The 26,862-nt window shown below is 41.6% G+C and overlaps 1 protein-coding gene across 4 annotated transcripts in view; it reads left to right on the top strand.

Moving 5' to 3' along the window:
- Positions 1–1,906: 1,906 nt before the first annotated feature.
- Positions 1,907–26,862, top strand: part of LOC132782012 (eukaryotic elongation factor 2 kinase-like) — a 49,470-nt gene continuing 24,514 nt past the window's right edge. For 2 of the 4 annotated variants that reach the window (XM_067473101.1, XM_067473099.1), the window contains exons 1-4: positions 1,907–2,130; positions 16,484–16,796; positions 18,383–18,433; positions 22,147–22,247. In XM_067473101.1, the coding sequence (XP_067329202.1) occupies positions 16,545–16,796; positions 18,383–18,433; positions 22,147–22,247 (404 nt within the window). In that variant the 5' untranslated portion in view covers positions 1,907–2,130; positions 16,484–16,544. The remainder of the gene's footprint in view (positions 2,131–16,483; positions 16,797–18,382; positions 18,434–22,146; positions 22,248–26,862) is intronic. The other 2 variants (XM_067473102.1, XM_067473100.1) reach the window with 1 other exon arrangement.

Below are 26,862 nucleotides of genomic sequence, written 5' to 3'. Positions count from 1 at the left end.
CAAAGTTCTGGAGAGACTTATTTTGCATAGAATTATGGAAAATATAGACCCCTGTCTGATCCCACAGCAAGCTGGCTTCAGAAAAGGCAAAAGCTGCACATCGCAAGTGCTGAACCTGACCCAGCACATAGAAGATGGCTTTGAAAGGCAGCAGATCACAGGAGCTGTCTTCATAGACTTGTCAGCAGCCTATGATACTGTGAACCACCGCCTCCTCCTGAGAAAAATGTATAATATCACAAAGGACTACCACCTCACCCGCCTGATAGGAAACCTGCTACAAAACAGGAGCTTTTTTGTTGAGTCCCAGGGCCAGAGAAGCAGATGGCGGAAACAGAAGAACGGCCTGCCTCAGGGGAGCGTGCTTGCTCCATCCATGTTCAACATCTACACAAATGACCAGCCACTGCCAGAAGGGACAGAGAGTTTTATCTATGCTGACGATCGTGCCATTACTGCTCAAGCAGGGAGCTTTGAGATGGTAGAACAGAAGCTCTCCGAAGCTCTAGGTGCTCTTACTGCCTATTACAGGGAAAACCATCTGATCCCTAATCCATCTAAAACACAGACATGTGCCTTTCACCTTAAGAACAGACAAGCATCCCGAGCTCTGAGGATTACCTGGGAAGGAATCCCACTGGAGCATTGCAGCGCACCCAAATACCTGGGAGTCACTTTGGACCGTGCTCTGACCTACAAGAAGCACTGCCTGAACATCAAACAAAAAGTGGGCGCTAGAAACAACATCATACGAAAGCTGACTGGCACAACCTGGGGATCACAACCAGACACAGTGAAGACATCTGCCCTTGCGCTATGCTACTCTGCTGCTGAGTATGCATGCCCAGTGTGGAACACATCTCATCACACTAAAACAGTGGATGTGGCTCTTAATGAGACATGCCGCATTATCACGGGGTGTCTGCGACCCACACCACTGGAGAAATTACACTGCTTAGCCGGTATTGCACCACCTGACATCCGCCGGGAAGTAGCAGCCAATAGTGAAAGGACCAAGGCAGAGACATCTCCAGCTCATCCCCTGTTTGGGTATCAGCCAGCACGTCAACGACTTAAATCAAGACATAGCTTTCTTAGAACTACAGAGACACTCGCTGGAACACCCCAGCAAGCGAGAGTCCAAAAGTAGCAGGCCCAAACCCAGCACCTCAATTCATGGGTGATACCAGATGAGAGACTCCCCCCTGGGCACTCAGAAGACTGGGCGACTTGGAAGGCGCTGAACAGATTGCGCTCTGGCACCACGAGATGCAGAGCCAATCTTAAGAAATGGGGCTACAGGGTGGAATCCTCGGCATGCGAGTGCGGAGAAGAACAAACCACTGACCACCTGCTGCAATGCACCCTGAGCCCTGCCACATGCACGATGGAGGACCTTCTTGCGGCAACCCCAGAGGCACTCCAAGTGGCCAGATACTGGTCAAAGGACATTTAACCAAATACCAAATTTACAAAATCTGTGTGGTTTTTTTTCTTTTTTTTTCTTTTTCATTTTAATCTCTGTGTTTGTTTTGCTCTGTTAGAATTGTAAAACAATGGTTGCTGATGACACGATAAATAAATATATTGATCATAATATTATAATGTAATACAATATAATAATACAATATATTCCATTAATACTGATTAATACTAATATTGTGCTATGCTAAAAATCTAATATATTATATATACTTGTAAGCCGCTCTGAGTCCCTTTTGGGGTGAGAGAGGGCGGGATATAAAAACAGCAAATAAATACATTTTCCAAAAGGAGAGGCTGCCTCTTCCAAGAAGCATGGCCAGGGTCTCCAAGGCGTGGGCGGGGCCTCCGCAGACCCCTCCCTTTAATGGGCGGGCTTTACGCCTGCTCGCGGGTGGGCGTGGCCTAAGGCGCCAGTCCCCTTGCGCCTGCGCTTGAGCGTGCCAGTCGCGCGCAGGGTCTTGTCCCAGAGGGAGGCTGCGGGTGGAGCTCCTCCTGAGGGGAAAAATCCTCAGCCAGCCAGGGTTTAGTCTCTCGTGGGGATTCCCACGCGTGTTTCCTCCTCTCCCACGCGGGAAAGGGAAAGGAAGACGGCGAAGGGAAAGGAAAACCCGCCCGAAGGCAAGGCAGAGAGTCTTCTGCAGGGAGGTAGGCCTTTATTTATTTATTTATTTATTATTATTATTATTATTATTATTATTATTATTATTATTGGGTTGCTGTGAGTTTTCCCTGGGCATGTTCCAGAAGCATTCTCTCCTGACGTTTCGCCCACATCTATGGCAGGCATCCTCAGAGGTTGTGAGGTCTGTTGGAAACTAGGAAAATTGGTTTTATATATCTGTGGAATATTGTCCAAGGTGAATATTGAGGCAAGTGTGAATGTTGGAATTGGACACCTTGATTAGCGTTGAATGGCTTTGCAGCTTCAAAGCCTGGCTGCTTCCTTCCTAGGCTTAAACAGAGGCTGGATGGTTTAAACAGAGGCTAGATGGCCATCTGTCAGGGGTGATCTGAATGCAATATTTCTGCTTCTTGGCAGGGGGTTGGACTGGATAGCCCATGAGGTCTCTTCCAACTCTTTGATTCTATGATTCTAGGGGAATCCTTTTTTGGGAGGTGTTAGCTGGCCCTGATTAAGTTTTGTCTGGGATTCCCCTGTTTTACAAATGCTCCGTTCAACAAAGGACAAGAGGGATCCTCTTACCTCTGCAGGAGTCTACCATATGCAGTTGGACACCTTGATTAGCATTGAATGGCCTTGTAGCTTCAAGCCTGGCTGCTTCCTTCCTGGGGAATCCTTTTTTGGGAGGTGTTAGCTGGCCCTGATTAAATTTTGTCTGGAATTCCCTTGTTTTACAAATGCTCCGTTCAACAAAGGACAAGAGGGATCCTCTTACCTCTGCAGGAGTCTACCATATGCAGTTGGACACCTTGATTAGAATTGAATGGCTTTGCAGCTTCAAAGCCTGGCTGCTTCCTGCCTAGGGGAATCCTTTTTGGGGAGGTGTTAGTTGGCCCTGGTTAAGTTTTGTCTGGAATTCCCCTGTTTTACAAATGCTCCGTTCAACAAAGGACAAGAGGGATCCTCTTACCTCTGCAGGAGTCTACCATATTCAGTTGGACACCTTGATTAGTATTGAATGGCCTTGTAGCTTCAAAGCCTGGCTTCTTTGTGGTGCCCAGAATTGGACACAGTATTCCAGGGTTGGTTAGACCACACCTGGAATATTGTGTCCAATTCTGGGCACCACAATTCAAGAGAGATGTTGACAAGCTGGAATGTGTCCAGAGGAGGGCGACTAAAATGATCAAGGGTCTGGAGAACAAGCCCTATGAGGAACGGCTTAAGGAGCTGGGCATGTTTAGCCTGAAGAAGAGAAGGCTGAGAGGCGATATGATAGCCATGTATAAATATGTGAGAGGAAGCCACAGGGAGGAGGGAGCAAGCTTGTTTTCTGCTTCCCTGGAGACTAGGACGCGGAACAATGGCTTCAAACTACAAGAGATGCCATCTGAACACGAGGAAGAACTTCCTGACTATGAGAGCTGTTCAGCAGTGGAACTCTCTGCCCCGGAGTGTGGTGGAGGCTCCTTCTTTGGAAGCTTTTAAGCAGAGGCTGGATGGCCATTTGTCAGAGGTGATTTGAATGCAATATTCCTGCTTCTTGGCAGAATGGGGTTGGACTGGATGGCCCATGAGGTCTCTTCCAACTCTTTGATTCTATGATTCTATGATTCTTCCTGCCTAGGGGAATCCTTTTTTGGGAGGTGTTAGCTCCCCTCTGCAGGAGTTTACTGTGTACCATGCAGCTGTGGACAAGTGATTCTGGACATGAAAGCCTTCGATAACACATTATTATTATTATTATTATTATTATTATTATTATTCAGGCGACTCTCCATTGGAGAAATCATTATTATTATTATATATTACTATAATTATTATTTTATATGATTATTATGGTTATTATAAAAGTACATAGACCTATATTCATAAATATTTATATCTCTGTTAAAATCCCTCAAAAACACTTGAGCAGCTGAGGGGGAAAAGGAAGGGGCCTAAGGCTAAGAATTGTGGGAATTGAAGTCCAAAACACCTAGAGGGCCGATGCTTTCCCAGGCCTGCTTTAAACAATTAAAAACCATCCAATCTCCTACATCATATCTGTAAAATAATGGTTGTGATTACTTTATTGTCACATTTCCCTTCCCAGGGAAGGACTTGGGCATCTTTTTGCATTTCCTATTGGATCCCTTTGTGATCTTGGTGGACATTTTTTAAAATTTTACTTTGTTTTTGTTTGTTTTGCTTCATGTTTGATTTTTATTTTATTATGTTATTTTGCACTGTTTTGTTCATGTTATTTTGTTACTTATGTATTTTGTTGTGATAGAATTTTTCTGTTGTTTTGTGTCTAACTTTGCTGTATTATTTTGGACTTGCCCTCATGCTAGCCGCCCCGAGTCCCCTTTGGGGAGCTGGTGGCGGGGTATAAATAAAGATTATTATTATTATTATTAATATTTATTGGGTCACACATTGCATAGGATTGTAGTGCCTTTTGCCAGGACAGATAAAATGCCTTTTGACAGGGGACAGATTCCTAGCATTGCAGAAAAAGAGAGAAGAAAATCATTTTACAATTAATGTTTTAGGAAGTTTTTTAGCTATGTTGTGCTACAAGGAGAGGTGGGTAAGGAGTAATAATAACAATAGCTGCAAAGACTCTGGCACAAACCAATCAAGGTGGTCCCAGTGGTGATTGGCACACTGTGTGCAGTGCCTAAAGACCTTGGCCTGCACTTAAATACAATAGACGCTGACAAGATTACCATCTGCCAGCTGCAGAAGGCCACCTTACTGGGATCTGCACGCATTATTCGCCGATACATCACACAGTCCTAGACACTTGGGAAGTGTCCGACATGTGATCCAATACAACAGCCAGCAAAGTGTCTGCTGTGGACTCATCTTGTGGTGTTTCAAATTAATAATAATAATAATAATAATAATAACAACAACACCAACCCAGCATCTAGATCTCGTTTGCTGTGACATACTGTGCTTTTGTGTTAGTAAAATAATAATAATAATATCTGGAAGTCACCTGACTGAGGAATACCTGCTTGAGGTGCCACTGGTATCTTTAGTAGACAAATATTTGCTTCCCTCCTGATATCTTAGCTTACTATCAGCTCTTCTCACTGTGGACATTAAGCCAGATCAGCTAGAAATGATAATCTCAGGGCAAAAGACAACAGTCCTGCTTAAGCTTAAAAGAAATACCTTTAATTTGCTACAGATACCTTTGGCATTTGTCCTTTTGTGTTTTGCATCTCATGCCTTGCCATTTAAGAGAGGAAATTTCCTTCCTACCTTTTGACCGTAATCCTATACCCCATCACCTGAGATAACCCCCTTTTAAAAATATTTTCAGTGAACTCTTGCATGTGTCAGGCCAGAAATAAATTCCTTGGAGTTCACTGAATCTTATCTCAGACAGATGGAGCTTGAATATCCATCTATCTAGCTCTATGTGTAATCAAAAGTGAAAATATGTTTATGGGTGGATTTTTATTTATTTATTTATCGTGTCAGGAGCAAACCAAACAGTTGTATTGCATTTTTTAACAAACAAACAAACAAAACACAAAGTTTGCAAGCTTGGTAGTTGATTAAATGTCCTTTGACCAGTAGCTGGCCACTTGGAGTGCCTCTGGTGTTGCCGCAAGGAGGTCCTCCATTGTGCATGTAGCAGGGCTCAGGTTGCATTGCAGTAGGCGGTCTGTAGTTTGCTCTTCTCCACACTCGCATGTCGTGGATTCCACTTTGTGGCTCCATTTCTTAAGGTTGGGTCTGCATCTCGTGGTACCAGAGTGCAGTCTGTTCAGCACCTTCCAAGTTGCCCAGTTTTCTGTGTGCCCAGGAGGGAGTCTGTCATTTTGTATCAGCCATTGGTTGAGGCTCTGGGTTTGAGCCTGCCACTTTTGGACTCTCGCTTGCTGGGGTGTTCCAGCAAGTGTCTCCGTAGATCTTAGAAAACAATTTCTTGATTTAAGTCGTTGACGTGCTGGCTGATACCCAAACAGGGGATGAGCTGGAGATGTCACTGCCTTAGTCCTGTCACTATTGGTTGCTACTTCCTGGCGGATGTCAGGTGGTGCAGTACCGGCTAAGCAGTGTAATTTCTCCAGTGGTGTAGGGCACAGACACCCCATGATAATGCGGCATGTCTCATTAAGAGCCACATCTACTGTTTTAGCGTGGTGAGATGTGTTCCACACTGGGCATGCATACTCAGCAGCAGAGTAGCATAGCGCAAGGGCAGATGTTTTCACTGTGTCTGGTTGTGATCCCCAGGTTGTGCCAATCAGCTTTCATATGATATTGTTTCTAGTGCCCACTATGGGTGGATAAGGATATATCTGCTTTTCAAATCCCTGACTTCTTATAAAAGGCACCCAAGAATTTAACAACTAATCAGATTTATTTAGCACTTCAGTCCCTCTCTGAATACTTGCAGAAGTAAATATGTTTTAATGGGTTGCTAAATGGCAGGATCAAGATCAACCACCTCACCACTGGATTGGAAATTTAATTATTCTTCTAGAGGAAAAGCAAGAGTTTGCAGTCCCTTCTGTATGGCCATGTTACAGAAGCATGTTCTCCCGACGTTTTGCCTGCTTCTATGGCAGGCACAGATGACTCACAACAATCTAGTGATTCCGACCATGAAAGCCTTTAGCAGTACATTGGAAATAATAATATTAGGGATTCAAAAGCTGATACAGGAAAAGAGACTCTCCTTGAGAATGAGTGGCTCATTTTTGCAAGGATGAATATTTCCTTTGGAGGAGGCAGAATAACTTTATTTGAAAGGACATTTTGCCCCTCTCAGATAGCAATGCCTATCCATATGAAGCATTTACCCCTAAACCATGTCTGCAGAGCACTGGAAACATTTGAAAAAATGCATGCAGAGGATTACTTGGCATTCTTACTGGATATTTTTTAGTCTTTCTGAGGCTGCTCCCAGCGAGAGGTGCACCACTAAACGTTGCAAGTCTTTCATTTGAGAAACAACAGAGAGACGGCGTGATTTGAGTGTTGGACAATTATGACTCTGGAAAGCAGGGTTCAAATTCTCTCTCGGTTATGAAAACCCACTGGTGTCACATCACATACTCTCAGAAAAGTCTGTGATTGGGTACCATCAGTTGAAAATGACTTACGTTGGCTGTTATTGCTTTGTATTATTGTCTTTGCACTTTTTGTATTTTGCATATTTGCACCCTTGAGTGATTTGTGAGCCACCCCAAGTCCCTCTGCGAGGTGTTGGCAGAGTATAAATAAAGTTTTTTTATTATTATTATTATTATTATTATTATTATTATTATAGACAACAATGATGATGAATAGAACTGCACTGGAAAGGAGTCTTTTGTACTAGAAAGTGTGGGGTTTTAATACAACCACTGTGTTGTTATGTTACGGTGTGAGGCGATCCCTCGCTGTCTGAGTATGATGGCCTTCCAAGGTCTTGGAAGACACCTGTGAGTGGGATTTTTTAATGTGTGCAGGTCGGTGCACAGCCGATCAACACACAGTCTTCACAGAATGAGGGTCCCAACCAGTGACATGGTCGATCTGTTGCAGCCTTCTTCTACCTTCACAGCCGTTGTAACATGTACCATGTTATCATCCACCTGATCCGTCGTTGAGGTCTTCAGATTGTACTCAGTCTGGAACCTCCCCTGCCCCCCCCCCCCCCAAGGAGTGCATGACTCCGGTGGTTATGTGGTTCCAGTGAACAACCACTGTAATTGCACTCACTACAGGCAGTTACAAACATCCAACTTACAAATGACTCATAGTTAAGAACAGGGGAGAGATAACAGGATGTGAGAGAGGTCTACTCCATGGAAGAGAAATCCACTCCTGAAAGAGGAAGAAAGGAGTTGGAGCTTTCTCTCCAAACCTTGTTTTCACAACAAGTCATTTTTTTCAAAATCTAGTTATTACAGAGACAGAAAGTGAGGTGAAATCTGAACAGGAGCACAGACAGCAAAACAAACACCACAGGGATGTCTAACCTTTTATGCTATCCATAGCTGATATAGGTAGGTAGGTAGGCTGGAGTTCCACTTAAAAAATATTCAGAAACTTACATACAAATTCAGCTTAAGAACAAACCTACAGAACCTATCTTGTTTGTAACTTGGGGACTGCCTAAAGTGAACCCATGGCAATGATGATGTGGGTGCTTGTCTAGGTAAGCATTATCTTTATATATAAAATCTCAGCCTGCGTATGCTTGTGCTCACAAAACTCGAAAAGTTTTTGGTCAATTGACTTGACATTTCGACACAACGTGGCATTCCAATACGCACATGTTTTTTATAGTAAAATGAAATTTCAATACAAGTTGAATTCGAATACACGTGTGTATTTAGTGCAAAACTAGTAGTCCGGGAATAGACAAAGTGGAATCTATGATGCTCAAAGCAACCATTCACAGCCTAGCTTTCATTTTACCTCAGCAGTATAAGAAATGAAACTGTGCTCTAACAAGCAATTGCGGCACAGCTTACCATTTACCTTAGCAGTAAAAGAAATAACCAGCAATCATTGAGCAGCTTTCATTTTACCTCAGCAGAAGAAATAACCAATCACACTGCAGCTTTCCTTTTACCTCAGCATTATAAGAAATACCAACCATTCACAGAGCACCTGGCATTTCACCTCAGCAGTATAAGAAATGAAAGTTGAACTGTGTTTGGTTGCTATTGCCATACCAATCATTCAGACGGACATGGCGTTTGAGTACTAACGTCTTCATTTTCCAAAACACTATGCGTTCGCTATGACTATCAATAAAGTGCAGGGGAAATCTTTGCAAGTCTGCAGTTTGAATTTAGAAAACAATTCCTTCTCTGTATTGTCGAAGGCTTTCATGGCCGGAATCCATGGGTTGTTGTAGGTTTTTCCGGGCTATACGGCCATGTTCTGGAGGCAATTTTTCTCCTGACGCTTTGCCTGCATCTATGGCAAGCATCCTCAGAGGTAATGAGGTCTGTTGGAACTAGGAAAAATGGGCCTCAACAGACCTCATTACCTCTGAGGATGCTTGCCATAGATGCAGGCAAAACGTCAGGAGAAAAATTGCCTCCAGAACATGGCCATATAGCCTGGAAAAACCTACAACGAATTCCTTCTCTCTTGGGCACTTATACATTGCATGCTCCGGAGTCGGTAAATCGTCAGATCTTTTTGTTTATGCTGTAAATGGACCAAAAATGTCATCAATATGCCTTGCTTTCGCTATGACTATCCTAGATTTGCAGTAAAATAAAATAAAATAGCTTTACAATTTCTATAATAAACCTTTCCTTTCCTTTCATTCCACATGGACACGGCAACACAAGGCAGGGTATTGAATTGAATGATGTGTTTTCTCGGTGAATCTATGTTTGCAAAAATACTTTTATTTACTATCTCATTCATTTCATATCAGACTGAGCCACAGTGAAACGTGGTTGGATTTAGCTAGTTATTAATATTATTCTCCCACACCACAAATGAAAGCTGGCTGCTCTTAACACGAGTACGGATAATGAGATTTCAGCCCAGTTCTCATTTCTCCATGGAGAATTTCCTGGTCTTTCAAATTGCAGGGCGTTGATGTAATGCATTCAAATTCACTCGGTCAGCAGATCTGTTCTGTTTATTGACCAAAGCATGTGTGTGTTTGGGTTTGCATAAAGATTGCGGTCTGCGAAAGGGAACAGATGGAACAAGTAGAAGAGAAAATGTCATGGCGAACACAACTCTGTGATAACAAGCACCTGCAAAATGTGTGTTAAGAGTTATGTAATAATCCTGGCTGTGTGGTTACACTAGACTCTTGCGAAAATAGCATTCTTTGGAGCATTTCATGTTGTGTGGCTCTAGGGGTTACAGCTTCATCAAGATGGAGGGAAAGCACATGATTGTCAACTGATCTGTCTCTGTTTTGTTCAAATAAAGGCCTGTACTGTTCTTTATTTTTAGAGGCTATGACCTGCATGCAAATACATAGGAAGTTGAATTTGAATTACATTCAAATTGTGTACATAATGTCTACATTCAGGATTGTATAGATTCCTTTGCTTTCCAAGAGTTATAATGCAGTATATTGTCTCCCTTTAGCGGTAGGTGCATTACCATAAATGTGTTTATAAAATTAATTTTCTAAATGGTAATGGTGGACATGATTTAAGACATCGTTCACGGAAATAGTATGCAAAATGGTTCTCAATGCGCAGTTCTGATACATTACAGAGTTATAATACAGGATGACCTTATATTATTATAGTATTGTTCAGACAATGTCAGTGAATTCAGGTAGGAAGAAATACAAATTATAGTTGGGATTGTGAGAATAATTGTGCCATTGGCATGGAGAAGAAATTAATTAATGTTTTCTCTAAGGATTTAATTATAACTAGCTTGGGTAACTGGTATTGCCCGGGTAATTAGTAGTCATTTTTTTATTTTACAAAACGCATAAGGCTGTGGGTGTACTACTACAACTCACATCATGCCAGGTTAACCCCCTGAAACTCCAATATTTAAAGTTTGAGTGATTTTGCTCTAGATGCATCATTGGTGGGGTTCAGTGTGCGCTCTGGCTGTAGGATGAATAACTCTCACTATGGTGAGTCAATCCCATCAAATCCCTCCAGTATGTTCAGTTGGTCATGGAGGTTCTGTGTGCCAAGTTAGGTCTAAGTCCATCATTGATGGGGTGCAGAGTGCTTTCTGATTGCAGGTGAACTATAAATCCCAGTACCTAAAAGTAACAAATGTTAAGGCCAATTCCACCCCAAATCCACCAGTATTCAAATTTTGGCATATTGGGTATGTGTGCCAAATTTGGTGCAAATCCATTGTTGTTTATGTTTACAATGCTCTCTGGATTTAGGTAAACTATAATTCTTGTAAATCAAGGTGAATTTCCCCACAAAGCTGTCCTGTATTTTTTGTTGGTCAGGGGGTTCTGTGTACCAAGTGAGGTCCAGGGTCATTGTTGGTGGGTCTAGAGTGCTCTTTGATTGCAGGTAAATTATAAATCCCAGTACCTACAACGACAATAAATCAAGGTGAATCCCCACCAAACATCTCCAGTATTTTTCTTTGGTCATGAGGGTTCTGTGTGCCAAAAGTGGTCCAGGTCATTGTCAGCGGGGATCACAGTGCTCTGACTTGATGCAGGGTGAACTACAACCTCCATCACATAGAGTCAACCCCCAAACTCCTCCAGTATGTTTACTTGCTGATTAGTTCTTCTCTGTTTGTTGTGCAGACAGAGTTGAAAAGAGTAGGAAAGGGTTAAGGGAGAGGCAGTGGCCGGGATCATGCAAATTCCACACCAGTGGAGAGAGTAATAAACACTGGGATGCCTGTGGTGGAGGAAACACATAAAATTTAGGATGAAATTGTACCTGAATGAAAATATTCCTTGGGTGATGGGCAGTATGGTGTTTGGGGAGGACATTGACAGAGTTTGGGCTGTGTGTTCATGGTGCTCGCTATAACCTGCAATGTCATTGGAAGGAGGGCTTTTGGTAACTCCTCAGCACAATGGGTTAAAGCTGTTTTGTGGAAGTGGAAGCCTGTCTGTGGAAGTGGGCACCCCAACCACACACATACATACATTTACATTTTCACTTTTATTATCTATATAGATATATAAATATAGATAGATGAAAGGTTTCTAGCCTTTTGAGACTGCAGAGAGGTTAGGAAAGTGTGTAAGCAATGCTTTTCGAGAGCTAGCGCCCGGGAATAAATAATACAGAACATGAGAGCACACTGTTAGCTTTTTTATGTCATTGTCTTGTAACAGTCAAAGAATCCAGCTTTCCTTGTTTCAAATATTTTACAGGAAAAGGAAGCACTGTAGATATTGTATATTGCATTTTTGTCATTGTTATTTGGATGTTTGGCTACTTGATTGGCAGTTATATTGATGGTGGTCTCATTTTAGATAACACGCCTTTGTATGTCACGAAGGATGCCAGGCAATGCGCGCAATGCAATTCTGTAGAAACATCTGGAGAGAACAATCTGGCTGACCATCGCAATAAATATTCTTTTAGAGCTGCCAACATCTACATTTGGGTTAGAGATGCCATTTCAGTAGAGGCCCTTTGCATCACAATAACAATCTCTGTTTGCCTCTTGGCACCACGAAGTCGCCAAGAATAGGGCCATTCAGGTCTCATGTGGCATCAGCCGAATGGTTGGCTTATTGAGGGAATCTTCTCTTTTGGCACCTGTCTGTGGGTGTTGTTGAAACAGCAAAAGTACAGGGAGTTCTTGGGGAAGAGAACAGCTTGCTGTCACAGAGATAAGGCCTGGAGGAAGGCTGCTGGATCCGTTTCAGCAATGCTGCTGCTGCTTCTGCTGACTGCACCGAATTCACCTTCTGTTTCAGGGAATGGGCCTGGGAGGAGAGCCCTGGCATTTCTTGCAGAGGAGAATGCCATTTTGAAAAGGCTCTCGGTTGCAGAGACTGCCATCTAAATGCATGGGTGGAATTGACTGTATCCGCATGTGTGCTGTGTATGTGCATTCTGGTATATAGCTATATGAGAATACAGGTGATAATAACCTCATTCCCACAACCTTTTCCCAAGTTGAACAGTATTTGTGCACCAAAGCATGTACATACGAGTGTAAATATGTTTACAAGCTTACAAGTGCCACATACATATTCATTTCTAAGTAAAGTTACAGTACATGCTTGTGTGTACAGGCTGATTGTAATGTTGCTTCCCTAGTTCCTGTATTTGTGTAGGTTGGTTTGTGTGTAACCTATAAACATACAGCATTTCTGTGGCTTCTTTTATTACTCTCGTTTTCTGCCTTCTCTTGTGATGTGTTGCATAGTTTGTGGCCAGGTACGGAAGAAGGAAAACAAGCGAATGTGTTCCACTAGGAACAAAAGGTTACTCATTAGGCTTGGGCGGTTTCGTTCGTTAATTTCGTAATTCGTTATTAATTCGTATTTAAATTAGCTTACGATCCAATATTGAGCCATGCAGGAATAGTGTGAGGAGTAAATTAATATCGAAACAATTTTTTCAATTTATTTTGTAATTATTTCGTTATTATTTCGTAATTATTTCGAAATTATTTCGTAATTATTTTTGCATGTCTGGTGCAAATTTTATAGTTGTTGTTTGTTTTATCACACCAACAGTCAACAACACAGAGAGAGGGAAGCTTCAGAAGTTCCCCGTGTCCCATTTGGAGGTTTTTTTAGCATATTGCGCAATCGCGTCCGCCATTAACGAATCGATTCGTAATTATATGATATTTCATAAATTTCGAAATTTTTAAAAGGAAAATTTCGGAATTCTTTAAAAAAACGAAACGCGATGGACCCCTAAAAACGAAACGAGTTTAGAAACAATTTTTTCCATTGTTACCCAAGCCTCATTGTTTAGTTTTATTGACTGACTGTCATTTATCAGAGAATTAAGTATCCAGTTTGCGGTTTTGGCTGAGGCTTTTTATCAGAGCAGGTGCAGTTTCTCTGCAATAAAAAACTATTGTCCATGCCATCGCATTTTCCATTTTGATCTATGATTGTGAAAACCAGACAGTGAAGAAAGATAGGAAGAGAATCAACTCACTTGAATTGAGGTACTGGAAAAGAGTTTTACAAAGACTGCTAAAAGGACAATAAAACAAATCCTAAAACAATTAAAATCTGAACTCTTTCTAAAAACCAAGTTGGCTAAGGCCTCTTCCAGGCAGCTGTATAAAATCCACATTGAACTGGATTTTATTTATGTATTTATTTATTTACCTATTTCCTATATTTATACCCCACTCTTCTTGCCCCGAAGGGGACTCAGAGCAGCTTACAGATTATGGCAAAATTTCCGTGCTGCATTATAATATAAATAAATACGACATCTAGAATTATAAAACAGTTAAAACATTTAAATACAATAAAACAGATTAAAAACATAGTGCTTAGTCACATAGTCCTTATTCAAGCTGCTACATTCAAGTTGGATTCCGTATTGCACTACTCCCCGAATGCTTGTGTAAAAAGCCAGGTCTTTAACTTTTTTTTTAAGACCAGGAAGGAGCTCGTCTTATGTCCCACAGCTGAGGGGCCACCGCTAAGAAGGCCCCGTCTCTTGTTCCCACCAGTTGTGCCAGCAGATCTTAATGCTCTAACTGGCTCATAGAAGGAGATTTGTTCAGATAGGTACGTTAGGCCAGAACCATTTAGGGCTTTATAGGCCAAATCCAGCACTTTCAATTAAGCCCAGTAGCAAACTGCCAGCCAGTGGGGCTGATGTAACCGTATTGTGTGCTCCCTGTATGCCATTCCAGTGAAGAATCTGGCTGCCACCCCCCTAGATTGGTAGATTGTATATCATCGCATTAGTAGAATGTCTCAAATTGTTATATTTCAGCCCACTAGAAACTCAATTACACTGATCTGCTGCAAAATAGAAGTCTTCCTTTTGCCTTTATGTGACTGACAGAGTGCTAGTTGGCTCCCAGGCATTTCAGACAGGGGTCCCAGCCAACTCTATTTAGAGATGTCAGGAATTGGGCCTGGGATCTTTTGCATGCAGAACACGTGTTCTTTCCACTTGGAGCTGCTCTCGGGTTCCCAGCCTGCATTTCAAAAGGGCGCAGAGAAAAGAGGGAAAACTGGAAGAAGAGAAAGGTGAAATCACATGCTAACCCAGGAAGGTTACGAACAAGATAGGTTCTGTAGGTTTGTTCTTAAGCTGAATTTGTATGTAAGTTGAAACGGGTACTTTTTAAAAGTATAACTCGAACTAAATATATACATATATTAGCTTTGGATAGCATAGGGTAGGGTTAACACCCTGGTGTGTTTGTTTTGCTTTACAGCAAGAAAGACTCTGATGTAAAATCACCATATAAACAACAGCTTTTTGTTCATTGTATATTACTCAATGCTGCACCATATAAGTTGTTTATAGGTTCAATATTGTATTATATAAGCTGAAAAAAACAATTTACCTTTGTGATTTATGTACTACGACTTGTAGTGGATTTGTGTTTGTTTTGCTGTCTCTGCCCCTGTTCAGACGATTGCACTTCACTTTTTGTCCCTGTGAGAATTGGATTTTGAAAAATTTGGCATGTTTTGGAATGAAGGATAGTGGAGACACCTTTTCCCCATGATAGCAATTCTTTCAGGAGTGAATTTCCCTTCTCTCACTTCCTGTTGTCTCAGCCCTGTTCATAGCTTTAAGTCAGATGTAAGTTGAATGTTTATTATTATTATTATTATTATTATTATTATTATTATTATTTATACCCCACTTTAATTCCCAAAGGGGACGCAAAGCAACTTGACATAAAAGCATTAATATACAATTAAAATATATGAATATACAAACATTAAAACAGAATGTTCATAACTCAGGACTGCCTGTACTATTTGTTGGAATTCAACCCCACACTGCCCAAGTCGCAAGTCCTCAATGAGGAGCAGTTAGTTGGTTTAGTATAGACTAAGGGCTTCCCTTCCCCCATGTCTCCTGTATGACAGTTTGAATATATCTAATTTTCTCTCCTCTCTGTTTCTGCTCTCATTCTGATTGATTATTTTAAATTGGTCCTTTTCTACTGCAAGCCTTTTTGAATCTGACTTCTGCCTTCTTACACTTTAGTATGGAGAGGATGTGCTGTGTGCTTTGAGATCTCTCTCTGTTTGTGTGTCAGGGAATATGTAGAGATTGAGTTTTTCCCTCTCTTTGAAACCTGAGAAGAGAAAGGTGTTAGAATAGCGTAGACCCAGTTCTTTACCTTGAAGAAATGTAGTTAGTTCTTTATTATTGTAAACTAGCTCTCCCCTGCCATGCGTTGCTGTGGTCCAGTCTGTGTATATGTGTTTTGTGTGTGTGTATATTTGTGTATATGTGTATATATGTGGTTTTGCGCATGCATTGTAATGTATTTTTGGTTTTGGGCTTTTAAAGTTTGTTTTGCTGCGTTTTTCAGTGGTTTTATGAGTGGTGGTCATTTGTTGACCTGATAGCTGTCTTGTGTCCAAATTTGGTGTCAATTAGTCCAGTGGTTTTTGAGTTATGTTAATCCCACAAATGAACATGACATTTTTATTTATATAGATAAACCTTTTGTGATTATTAAAATTGCACTCTGCATGTTCGCCTCCTAAGCTCTAATTTTTTTTACAGCCACAACCAACGGCACTTTGCTAGCTGTGAGCTGTTGCTCAACTTTTTGTATCCTGTTTGTTTTGGGATGCTCTGCTATTTATTTTGGGTTGTTTTCCCTAACACTATTAACCAGGGCTAATCCTGCTTAGTTTGCAAGATCAGAAGGGATATGGTGCGTAAACACATATCTACATGCCATGTCCTCTGCAACCCATCCTCAAAATAATTTAAATATTTATTTTTTTCCCCAACTTCTCTCCACTAGGTTCTTCCATTTGTAATACTGGCTTCTTCGGTTTTCACGGGAGCAAGGCGCTTCTGTCATCATGGCGGAGGAAGATCTTATCTTTCACATCGAATGCCTCGACAACACCAAGTTAGCAAAGACTGTTCCTGGAAGTTATCATGATGCTGATAGCGAGGAGGAAGATAACTATTATATTTGCTCAATAACAGATGATCACGACCCTTCCTTGAACAAAGGAGGGAATGACAAAGTCAGCAATTACTACAGCAACTTGGTCAAAAACGAGCAGTTTTCATCCAGCGCTTCTCCTCGAAATTCTTTCAATTTCAAGGTAAGCATCCATCTCGGCTTAACCCTCTCTGACTTATATTGGTATGGCATGCAAGGCTGATGCTTTCTGAGCAGCTTTTCTCATACTAACTATTGCAGTGAACATTACAGCTCTGTTCTGTTTACCTAGACCTGTTACAATCCTCTGGTCTACTTTTCATGTTTTGACCAAGTTTCTTTAGCATGCATATTTGCTGCACGTAGAAAAGATAATGCTTGGTAGATAGCATGACATGGGAAATTAGCACGAACACTGAAGGAAATAGTGTTTCTTCTCTCTATTGTTTATACAGTGCCCTTTTTATAGGGGACATTTTGAGAAACATGTAGAAGTGTTCACCCTTCTTCTCAACTCACACCCCCTGAAAATTACCTGCTATGACCATCAACCAATATCATCCCTTTGGTTTACCAATTGGCCAAGTAGAGGGTACTATTTGATGGTACTATCCTCTAGCATCTAGCTGCACCATTCTCAGAACCAGATTGAATTCTGGGTGTCCATATTAGTGTAATTATAATTATATTGTAATGTTAGTAATTATAATTAATTACACAGCCCAACCCAAAAACATTTATTTTCTTGGTGTCTTGGTATTTAGGCTTATTCCTGCGGTTATTTGGGCAACCATATCTAGTTTCCTAGATATGGTTAACATGTTTTTCTATGGGTATATGGCACATGGGGCCTCCAGTGGCGCAGCAGGTTAAACCGCTGTGCTGCTGAACTTGCTGATTGAAAGGTCGCAGGTTCAAATCCGGAGACTGGGATGAGCTCCCGCTGTTAGCCCCAGCTTCTGTCAACCTAGCAGTTCGAAACATGCAAATGTGAGTGGATCAATAGATATTGCTTCAGCGGGAGAGTAATGACGCTTCATGCAGTCATGCTGGCCACATGACCTTGGAGGTGTCTACGGACAATGCCAGCTCTTCGGCTTAGAAATGGAAATGAGCGCTATCCCTCAAAGTTGGACATGACTACACTTAATATCAGGGGGAAACCTTTACCTTTTATTATTTATTTATTTAGGGCTTTTATATGGCATATGTTCTATATCCCAAAAACTAAAGCTGATAGGGCAAAACCAGTGCCATTTTTGGAACCAGCAGGTCAAATATTCCAGGAACAGGTCTAACATTCAAGGCACCAAAAGGTGTGTTGGCTAGCATTATCAATATTGTAATACTATTAACCATGCCTCCTTCTATCGTTGAAATGCAAAGATTGAGTCAAAGGCAGCATGCTGTGTGTGGAATTTGAGAGTTGTATCTGAGCAATAATTATTTCTATTGACTGAGAAATGGAGGGGGTCTTTATAGATCCTAAATAAATTATGTATCAAGTGTTGGCCCAACTGGGTGCATAGTACATCTGTTTTGCTAAGAGAAAGCATATTGTTCAGTAGCCAATCTTGTGATATAAAAGTTGTTTGGTAAAAACCATGTGGACAGTTGTGTGCAGCATTGCGGATTTTGTAGAGAAAAGTGATTCTTGTGATGTCATTGCAGCGTGACGTTCGTGTGTGATTCTGTTTACATGATCATTTTTTTTGCTTTGCTTGATTGTTTCTCATGTATGTCCTTTAGAATGGCACTCAGCGGCTTTCTAAGCATGGCTCTGTGGCTGACCGTAGCCTGGTAGGTCAAAAACAATGCAAGGGTATTTCTTATGATGTTCTTGTGGATATTTGTGCAAATTATCTCCCATTTCATGAAGTTGTAACCCTAATTTTGCCCCTCAAAATCAATAAAGGAGAATGTCAGATCAGTGAATCTAAGGCTTCTTCCACACAGCTGAATAAAATCCCATATTATCTGCTTTGAACTGGAATATATGGCAGCGTGGACTCAGATAACCCAGTTCAAAGCAGATATTGTGGGATTTTCTGCCTTGATATTCTGGGTTATAGAGCTGTATGGAAGGGCCCTGAGAGATTAAATGCAACCTTCTCCTTTATTTCTCAGTCCAATTAATTCTGGGTAAATAGGCATTTATTTGCAGCTACAAGTATGATAAAAAGTCTTACCCTCACATTAAATGTCACATGTGCAATTGTCACTGGAGATAATTTGCAAAGAATGTGGTCTTAAATTTTCTACATAGGAGTAATTCCTTCAGTGATTTGTCTCCGGTTTGAGGTAGCATTGACTGAGATGTGACAAAACATTGAAAATTTGATTATTCATAAATTTGTTTAGTATTGCCTCTAGGAATTTCTTGGTCCTCCATTGTGACTCTGTGGTCAGTTTCTGGTGGAAGTTATGCTAGAGGACCAAGAGATTCCTAGACATGATGATGATAATAATAATAATTATTATTATTGTTATTATTATTTTATTTCTTACGCGCCTTCTCTAGGAATTTCTGGATCCTCTGGAACAAATCTGTGGTCAGTGTCCATCAAAAGTTGACCCTAGAGTTGAATCGAAGGACCCTGAGACTCCTAGAGAGGCCTTCTTTCCAGGTTTTCCTACTTTTACAAGGGTCTTACAACCCTAATTCAAAAAATATGGAGAGGTGACTGTACTTCTGCTTTTTATTTTCTTTATTAGAGATCAATAATATTTTTAAAAGTAAACATTTCCTTGATGAGCATAAAATAAACATTGAAAAAATAATTTAAAATTTGAAAAAATGCTTACATATGTGAATATGTCACATTGGCATTCCCACCGTAACAAGTTTTAATCCAGATGTAGTCAGACTTATTGAACTTGGTTGGCCTTAAGGTAATCATGATCAACATATTCCACTGATTTCAGTGAATCTGCTTGAAGTAAAGTTGAATTGGTCCTATAAAATACTGGAGCTGGCAATCGATTTGGAGTTGTAATATTCATCTGCATCTCTCATATACTAACCTCTCCTTTGGCTGCTTGGTGGCAGAGCACTTTAAAGACGGTGTTTTAAAAGGCTTTTGCTTCTCGATGTTCTTCTGTATCTCATACATTTGGAGAGGGGTATTTGTTTTTGCATGTTTCAGCTTGAACACATCATTTTCAAAGAATAGAAATGCAGTGAGAATGCATTTTTCCCTTTTAAAGCGATGTGATCATGCTGGAATAATGGCTGGGGCCTCAATAAAGGCACCAATGCCCTCCGATCTTTGAAGCAAAGCAGAGTCAGTCCTGGCTGACTGTATTTCAGAGGAAAGAACTAACAAAATCATCTCTGAAGATTCCTCTGAAATGCATGAGATCGCTGTAAAGTGGACAGGCGAGATAAAGGAACATATGCACAAGAATGCATGGCCAAATAAGGAAGCACTTAGCTGAGAGCAACAATTGAGGAAGTTCTCTGGAAAAGGAGCAGCTGACTCAGGAACATAACTCAAAATGTTGTAAAACATCTGCATTGAGATCTTGGCCTCACATTCATTGTGCTTCACTTGAGTGCTTCTTTTTTTGGACCAAGACAGTGCAAAACATCTTGCAGGGCCTAATTATATGGGATGCTCGGTTGCACTGAAGTAAATTCTAGGGTTTGTGTTTCCTTGATACAAAATGCAACTGCAGAAGCTTTGGAATATAATAGACCAGTGCCACTGAAACCATTGGTATGTGAACCAAAGCCAGTCCCCAAACCACAGGTTGTCGGGAATTGAGAGTTTCCAGGAATGGAAGACCCAGTGGGCACCAATATGGCCCCAATTCCTGGCACAGTGGGAAAAAATTGGCAGCTGCATCAGGGAGCTTGAGGTGCACTGAGATGAAAGAGAGATGGGTAGGGCAGAATGACAGAATGATTTTAATCATTGAACTTTACTGTCATATTTTTCCCTTCTTCATCTCTGAAGCAGTCCAGAAAGATTAGTTCAGAGTCAGTCCAGGGGTCAAATCAACAGTCAGTAACCAATGCCAAGGGATAAGCAAGAGAGTAGACAATGAGTTGTTCCAAAATTTCTAAGACAAGAAATCCTATACAAAGTCCAAAGTAGAATCTGAAACCCAAGATCCTAGATACAGTTCATCACACAAGGTCTAAGAAATCGAGATCACAACTCCAACAAAGACATTGCTGCCAGCAACTGACTGCACCAAACCCCAGCTATTTATGCTGGTTTCATAGCTGTTCCCAATTACTGGCTCTCTTTTCTGCCAAGCGGCCGGACCTACACACTTATATTCCTTCTCTCTGCAGCTCATTGCCCTCCAGCTTAGGAGCCTGCTCCTGCTCTGTAGCCTGAGAAATGGTGGGTTCTGCACTCTCCAGCTGAATGTGCTGCTGCTCTGTGTTTGACTCCAGCACAGATGCTGGAAGAGGCAGTCCCTCTATCAGGGCTGGCCATGACATTCACTGTCATTTCCCCACAAGAACTTCTGTCATGTTTAACCTTGGAAACGAAGGGTAATTTCCTATACCTTTTCACTCACCATCAAATAGTCAATATTTTTACCGGAAGAACAGTCATAGAATCCTAGAATCCTAGAAGTGGAAGAGATCTTGTGGGCCATCCAGTCCAACCCCCTGCCAAGAAGCAGGAAAATTGCATTCAAAACACCCCCGAAAGATGGCCATCCAGCCTCTGTTTAAAAGCCTCCAAAGAAGGAGCCTCCACCACACTCCAGGGCAGAGAGTTCCACGGCTGAACAGCTTTCTCACGCAGTCAATAAGTTTTTCCTAATGTTCAGGTGGAATCTCCTTTCCTGTCATTTGAAGTCATTGCTTCATTGTGTCCTAGTCTCCTCTGCAGCCGAAAACAAGCTTGCTCCCTCCTCCCTATGACTTCCTATCACATAATGTCAACCCAGACATTACACACATTAAGTTCTGCTTTAGTTTACAGATCCCAAAGTAGCTTTTTATTCATTGTTTGGTTTTTCAACCATGGGAATAAAAACACATAGCTTCTGAAGGATAGCTCCTCTTTATTTTACCCTGCTCCAGAGTTCATAGCCGCAGAATATCAAAAAAGGGGATTATATGATAGGTTCTAATTTCCTATTTGAGGAGCCCTCTTCTTAGAAACTTCTGCTGCTTTCTAGTTATAGCTTGCCTAAGTTTCTCTATCACTTTGTCTGACTTCAGATTTTTTAGGAACCCATCAGACAAGGAACAACAGAATGGCTGTGCAGGACATTTAACTAGTGGCTGGGGTTACCAGAGTAAACATGAGTAAGCATTAAAGGTACCTCCTGTACCTTTAATGCTTGTTCAGAGAAAGGGAGTTCAGGAGGTTTTGCTTCGAACCTGATTGCTTGACAAGCATCTCACCTGCTGAGATTCCCTCTTTTGCACAGCCATTAATGGCACAAGAATTTCTTCAGTTTCCCCTTTGGTATCCCTACTGGTAATCCTAGGAGCCATTATACGGAAAACACCCCGATTTAACAGTTTCTGCCATTTTCAGGAAGCCTGGAAGCATGCCATTGAGAAAGCCAAGCACATGCCTGACCCCTGGGCAGAATTTCACCTGGAGGAGATTGAAACCGAACATGCCACGCGTTACAGGTCTGTAGCTGGTTCTGATTCCAGTATTTATTTATTTATTTACAGTATTTATATTCCACTCTTCTCACCCAGAAGGGGACTCAAGGCGGATTGCAATGCACACATACACGACAAACATTCAATGCTGTTTTTAGGCATACAAAACATACAGACAGATAAAGGTAATTCAGCATTTTTTTCCAACTTCCGCTCCTGGAGTTTGCTTGATTCTGACCACTATGATACTTAGCCTTTGATCATAGTGTTTCCTCCTTGCTGTTTGAACTCCAGCATTTTTATGGTGTCATAAATTAACCTCTCCACTTTAAGCAGTGCTTAATTTCTCAGCTCAGCTCTTTTAAAATTGCTTAGGTGAACAGTAAGCTGGGCTATTAACAATTGGAAGCTCAAACCTGACTCGTGCTTCAAACTTGCCACCTTCCAGTCGGCAGTGATTTATTGCTGCTAGTGATTAACCAGCTGTTCTGTAGCCCGGCTAAATACAACGCTAAGAACGGGAGAAGTTCCAGCAGATTGGAGGAGGGCCAATGTGGTCCCAATCTTCAAGAAGGGAAAAAAGGACGACCCAAACAACTACCGTCCGGTCAGCCTCACGTCGATACTGGGCAAGATTCTGGAAAAGATTGTTAAGGAAGCGGTCTGCAAACACTTAGAAACAAATGCAGTCATCGCTAATAGTCAACATGGATTTATCAAAAACAAGTCATGCCAGACTAATCTGATCTCTTTCTTCGATAGAGCTACAAGCTGGGTAGATGCGGGGAATGCCGTGGATGTAGCGTACCTGGATTTCAGTAAGGCCTTCGACAAGGTCCCCCATGACCTTCTGGCAAGGAAACTAGTCCAATGTGGGCTAGGCAAAACTACGGTGAGGTGGATCTGTAATTGGTTAAGTGGACGAACACAGAGAGTGCTCACTAATGCTTCCTCTTCATCTTGGAAAGAAGTGACGAGCGGAGTGCCGCAGGGTTCCGTCCTGGGCCCGGTCCTGTTCAACATCTTTATTAATGACTTAGATGAAGGGCTAGAAGGCATGATCATCAAGTTTGCAGACGACACCAAATTGGGAGGGATAGCCAATAGTCCAGAGGACAGGAGCAGAATTCAAAACGATCTTGACAGATTAGAGAGATGGGCCAAAACTAACAAAATGAAGTTCAACAGTGACAAATGCAAGATACTCCACTTTGGCAGAAAAAATGAAATGCAAAGATACAGAATGGGGGACGCCTGGCTCGAGAGCAGTACGTGTGAAAAAGATCTTGGAGTCCTCGTGGACAACAAGTTAAACATGAGCCAACAATGTGATGTGGCGGCAAAAAAAGCCAATGGGATTTTGGCCTGCATCAATAGAAGCATAGTGTCTAGATCTAAGGAAGTAATGCTACCCCTCTATTCTGCTTTGGTTAGACCACATCTGGAATATTGTGTCCAATTCTGGGCACCACAATTCAAGAGAGATATTGACAAGCTGGAATGTGTCCAGAGGAGGGCGACTAAAATGATCAAGGGGCTGGAGAACAAGCCCTATGAGGAGCGGCTTAGGGAACTGGGCATGTTTAGCCTGAAGAAGAGAAGGCTGAGAGGAGATATGATAGCCATGTATAAATATGTGAGAGGAAGCCACAGGGAGGAGGGAGCAAGCTTGTTTTCTGCTTCCTTGGAGACTAGGACACGGAACAATGGCTTCAAACTACAAGAGAGGAGATTCCATCTGAACATTAGGAAGAACTTCCTGACTGTGAGAGCCGTTCAGCAGTGGAACTCTCTGCCCCGGAGTGTGGTGGAGGCTCCTTCTTTGGAAGCTTTTAAGCAGAGGCTGGATGGCCATTTGTCAGGGGTGATTTGAATGCAATATTCCTGCTTCTTGGCAGGGGGTTGGACTGGATGGCCCATGAGGTCTCTTCCAACTCTATGATTCTATGATTCTATGATTCTAAGTGGCGCTAAGTGACGCTAAGTATGTGCCTTTGGACTTAATAGGTATGGAATTCCATTCATATAAGTTTGCTTTTAAAAAAAACAAGCTGAGATTGATTGATTGATTGATTCATTCATTCATTCACTCACTCACTCACTCTCTCATTCATTCATTCATTCATTCAGTTTATCCTGGTCTGGGATCCAAAGTAGTCTTGTAAAACATTTATTTTATGAAACATAAAAGAGCATCCAAACTGCAATGCTATTAAAAAGTATGTAAATTAAAAGCAGTTTAAAATACAATTAAAACATAATTGACAAAATGCAAGATAAGTCAATAGAGAGAGATTAAAATCCACCGTTCAGTTGGAGCTGGTCTTAGTGGTGCCGCAGGGGCAGAAATGAACAGGAAGTGATAGCAGGTTGCTGCAGACTTCTGATTGCTGTACAGACTGATTAAATGAAATGAGTGATAACCAGATGGCTTGTTTTAATTAGCAGTTTTGTTTATGACCTTTCTCTTCATGCCTGAATAGGGTTTTTTTCTAGCTTACTTGTTCTCCATGTTAGTAGTTGTTATGATACTTATTTATTGAATCAGGAGCAAACCAAATAGTTGTATTGTATTTTAAAGAAACACACACACAAAGTTTGCAAACTTGCCATTTTATTAAATGTCCTTTGACCAGTAGCTGGCCACTTGGAGTACCTCTGGTGTTACTGCAAGGAGGTCCTCCATTGTGCATGTGTCAGGGCTCAGGCTACATTGTAATAGGTGGACTGTGCTTTGCTCTTCTTTACACTCTCATGTCGTGGACTCCACTTTGTAGTCCCATTTCTTAAGGTTGGCTCTGCATCTCATGGTGCCAGGGCTTAGTCTGTTCAGCGCCTTCCAAGTCGCCCAGTTTTCTGTGTGCCCAGGAAGGAGTCTCTCATTTGATATCAACCATTGATTGAGGTTCTGGGTTTTAGCCTGCCACTTTTGGACTCTCATTTGCTGAGGTGTTCCAGCGAGTGTCTCTGTAGATTTTAGAAACCTATTTCTTGACTTATGTCGTTGGCTTGCTGGCTGATATCCGAACAAGGGATGGGCCAGAGATGTCACTGCCTTAGCCTTTTCAGTATTGGTTGCTACTTCCCGGCAGATGTCAGGTGGTGCAGTACCGGCTAAACAGTGTAATTTCTCCAGTGGTGTAGGGTGCAGGCACCCCATGATAATGCGGCATGTCTCATTAAGAGCCACATCAACTGCTTTAGCATGATGAGATGTGTTCTACACTGGGCATTTATACTCAGCAGCAGAGTAATGTGCAAGGGCAGATGTCTTCATTGTATCTGGTTGTGATCCCCAGGTTGTGCCAGTCAGCTTTCGTATGATATTGTTTCTAGCCCAAACTTTTTGCTTGATATTCAGGCAGTGCTTCTTGTAGGTCAGAAAACGATCCAGGGTAACTCTCAGGTATTTGGGTGTGCTGCAATGCTCCAGTGGGATTCCTTCCCAGGTAATCCTCAGAGCTCGAAATGCTTGTCTGTTCTTAAGATGAAAAGCACTTGTCTGCATTTTAGATGGTTTGGGAATCAGCTGGTTTCCCCTGTAATAGGCAGTAAGATCACCTAGAGATTCAGAGAGCTTCGGTTCAACCATCTCAAAGCTCCCTGCTGGAGCGGTGATAGCATGATCATCAACATAGATGAAACTCTCTGTCTCTTCTGGCAGTGGCTGGTCATTTGTGTAAATGTTTAACATTGATGGAACAAGCACGCTCCCCTGAGGCAGGCCGTTCTTCTGTTTTCCCATCTTTGGCCCTGGAACTCAACAAAGAAGTTGTTATGATATAAGTAAAGAAAGAAAAACTGAGCAGCATTAACAAAATATATCATGAAGCTCTTCTGTAGCACCAAGTTAGTTACTTCCTCAGTTAAAAATAACCTTCAAGAGGGAAGTCTTCAAGGCAGTTCTGAATGCATGAGGAGGAACCCAAACTGTGAGTTCTCTTTCACTCTGTATAGTTGTAACACTTTGATTCTGCTTTAACTCCCATGGTTCCATTTGTAAGAGGCAATAGTTTCATGAGAGGCTTCCAATTTTCTACAAGAAAACTATAGTTCTGCACCAAATTACAAATGCCAAGGCAACTTCGGATACAGCCGTGGCAGTTGAAGTGGCATCACGTTGTGAAATTGTGTGTTATCAAAGAGACCCAAGTCTCTTAGAAGTTCCACAGTTTTAGGGTCACCACTGAGAATCTTTTCTTCATATTCCTCAATTATTTTAAAAATGGACAGTTTGAGAAAAGCTCTTGAGGCTTATGGGGAGGAAGGAAAGATGTGTACTCATCACTTTTACTTACTTAGTTTTGGACACTTTGAATAGGTCTTTTTGTTGTTGTTGTTGTCCCCTTTGTCCCAAATGATAAACAAAAAGCACAGTATACTTTAGGCTTAATCTAATTAGTACAAAAGTGCTTCGGGAAAATTTCAATTCAAAGCTATTAATAGTTTGACCTCTTAGTAACAGGCTGTGCTGCTCTCTAAACAGTTTTTCCCTTCACTCACACGTACGTATCTCTCTGCCAAGCACGACCAGAATGTAAGCCTCAGCAAAGACCAGCAGGAACACTGACAGAATACAGACGTCTGAGTTGAGCGCAGCCCTAAAATGCGGACTTGCGTCACTCATCCCTATCCAGTG

The sequence above is a fragment of the Anolis sagrei genome, chromosome X (assembly GCF_037176765.1).
Source record: "Anolis sagrei isolate rAnoSag1 chromosome X, rAnoSag1.mat, whole genome shotgun sequence".
Classification (NCBI taxonomy): Eukaryota; Metazoa; Chordata; class Lepidosauria; order Squamata; family Dactyloidae; genus Anolis; species Anolis sagrei.
This window is presented reverse-complemented; position numbering and strand designations above follow the sequence as displayed.